The sequence below is a fragment of the Asparagus officinalis genome, chromosome 7 (genome assembly GCF_001876935.1).
Source record: "Asparagus officinalis chromosome 7, Aspof.V1, whole genome shotgun sequence".
In the NCBI taxonomy this organism is placed as follows: domain Eukaryota; kingdom Viridiplantae; phylum Streptophyta; class Magnoliopsida; order Asparagales; family Asparagaceae; genus Asparagus; species Asparagus officinalis.
The window spans coordinates 23,693,506-23,694,621 of NC_033800.1; the positions used below are offsets into that span (position 1 = coordinate 23,693,506).

At 35.6% G+C, this 1,116-nt stretch overlaps 1 protein-coding gene across 1 annotated transcript in view; it reads left to right on the top strand.

The window, feature by feature from the left end:
* Window positions 1-1,116, top strand: part of LOC109849897 (pyruvate kinase, cytosolic isozyme) — an 8,053-nt gene that overhangs the window by 4,839 nt on the left and 2,098 nt on the right. Inside the window, 1 exon segment of the mRNA XM_020419782.1 lies at window positions 1,108-1,116. This exon segment is cut by the window's right edge and continues 468 nt beyond it. Coding sequence (XP_020275371.1) covers window positions 1,108-1,116 — 9 coding nt within the window.

Sequence of the window (1,116 nt, forward strand, 5' to 3'; positions counted from 1 at the left end):
CGTCGTGGTTTGACCCTTCATCCACTCGTATCAATTTTAATGGTTTCGAATGAATAGAATTTTTTATATGGCTCGACGGAGGGTCAAACCACGACGGGTTCACCCCAAATTTGGTGTGTTGGGGTTTTAGAATATGTAGATCTAGTTCAACGGAACGGATCATCCACAATGTAGCTCAATCAAGTAATCATCAATGGATAAGAAACTTAGTGGACGTCCACTTAAGTTGACATAAGTTTTTCTCTCTCTCTCTCTATATATATATATGAGCCGTGTCCCGTACCCGTGTCCATACCCGTATCCGTACCTATGCAACCTAATCTACAAGTCATTCCTCATCTGCTTTTAGCTAGCTAGGAAGCACCTACACTTCAATTTTGTAATAATGTTATCTCAGATACCACATCAAACATGACATTTTTGCCATGCCAATTATGTTTTGAGTGTTTTGTTTTCAGATTTTGTTGTGTGTCAGTGTATTTTGTCGTATCACATCCATATTTTTGTACCAGATCATCTACTTCATGATTGATTAGACAGAAATATTGTTATTTTAAATTTGCTTGTCATGTTAATAGTTAAAATTACAAGATGGCTTCAAGGATGGAAAAAAGAATAGGGTAGATCCATATAAATTGACATTAGCAATGAGGAAGATGTTAGGGAACCTTTTAAGTGAAGTGTGGTTTCAAATGGATCAAGTGGGAAGTGTCTCATTGAAAACACCAAGAGCAACTGTTGCAACGTCAAAAATGTGGAGTTCCTGGTAAATTTGAGTATCTATTTGATTAAATTTGAGCTAGAAAGCAGTCTTGATGTTGTTCAATGACAATCATATTATTGTCCAAAATCATCTCTCGTTTGCTTCTCCAGTAACTGAGAAGGGGACCTTAACTTGCTAAAACAGTTAAACAAATCAATTTTGAAGTAAAGAGGTGAATTATATCTGATGAAATTTGAGCTCATAAAACAAAGTAGCAACCTTCCTGAGTTCCTCAAAATGTTGCACAAATAAGACCGAAGATATACCTTTTTTTATTCAGTTTGCTGCCTTTCAGATGCTATATAAACTAAAGAAACTAAATGGAAACCAATGTGACATCTTAGTAAGTTGTT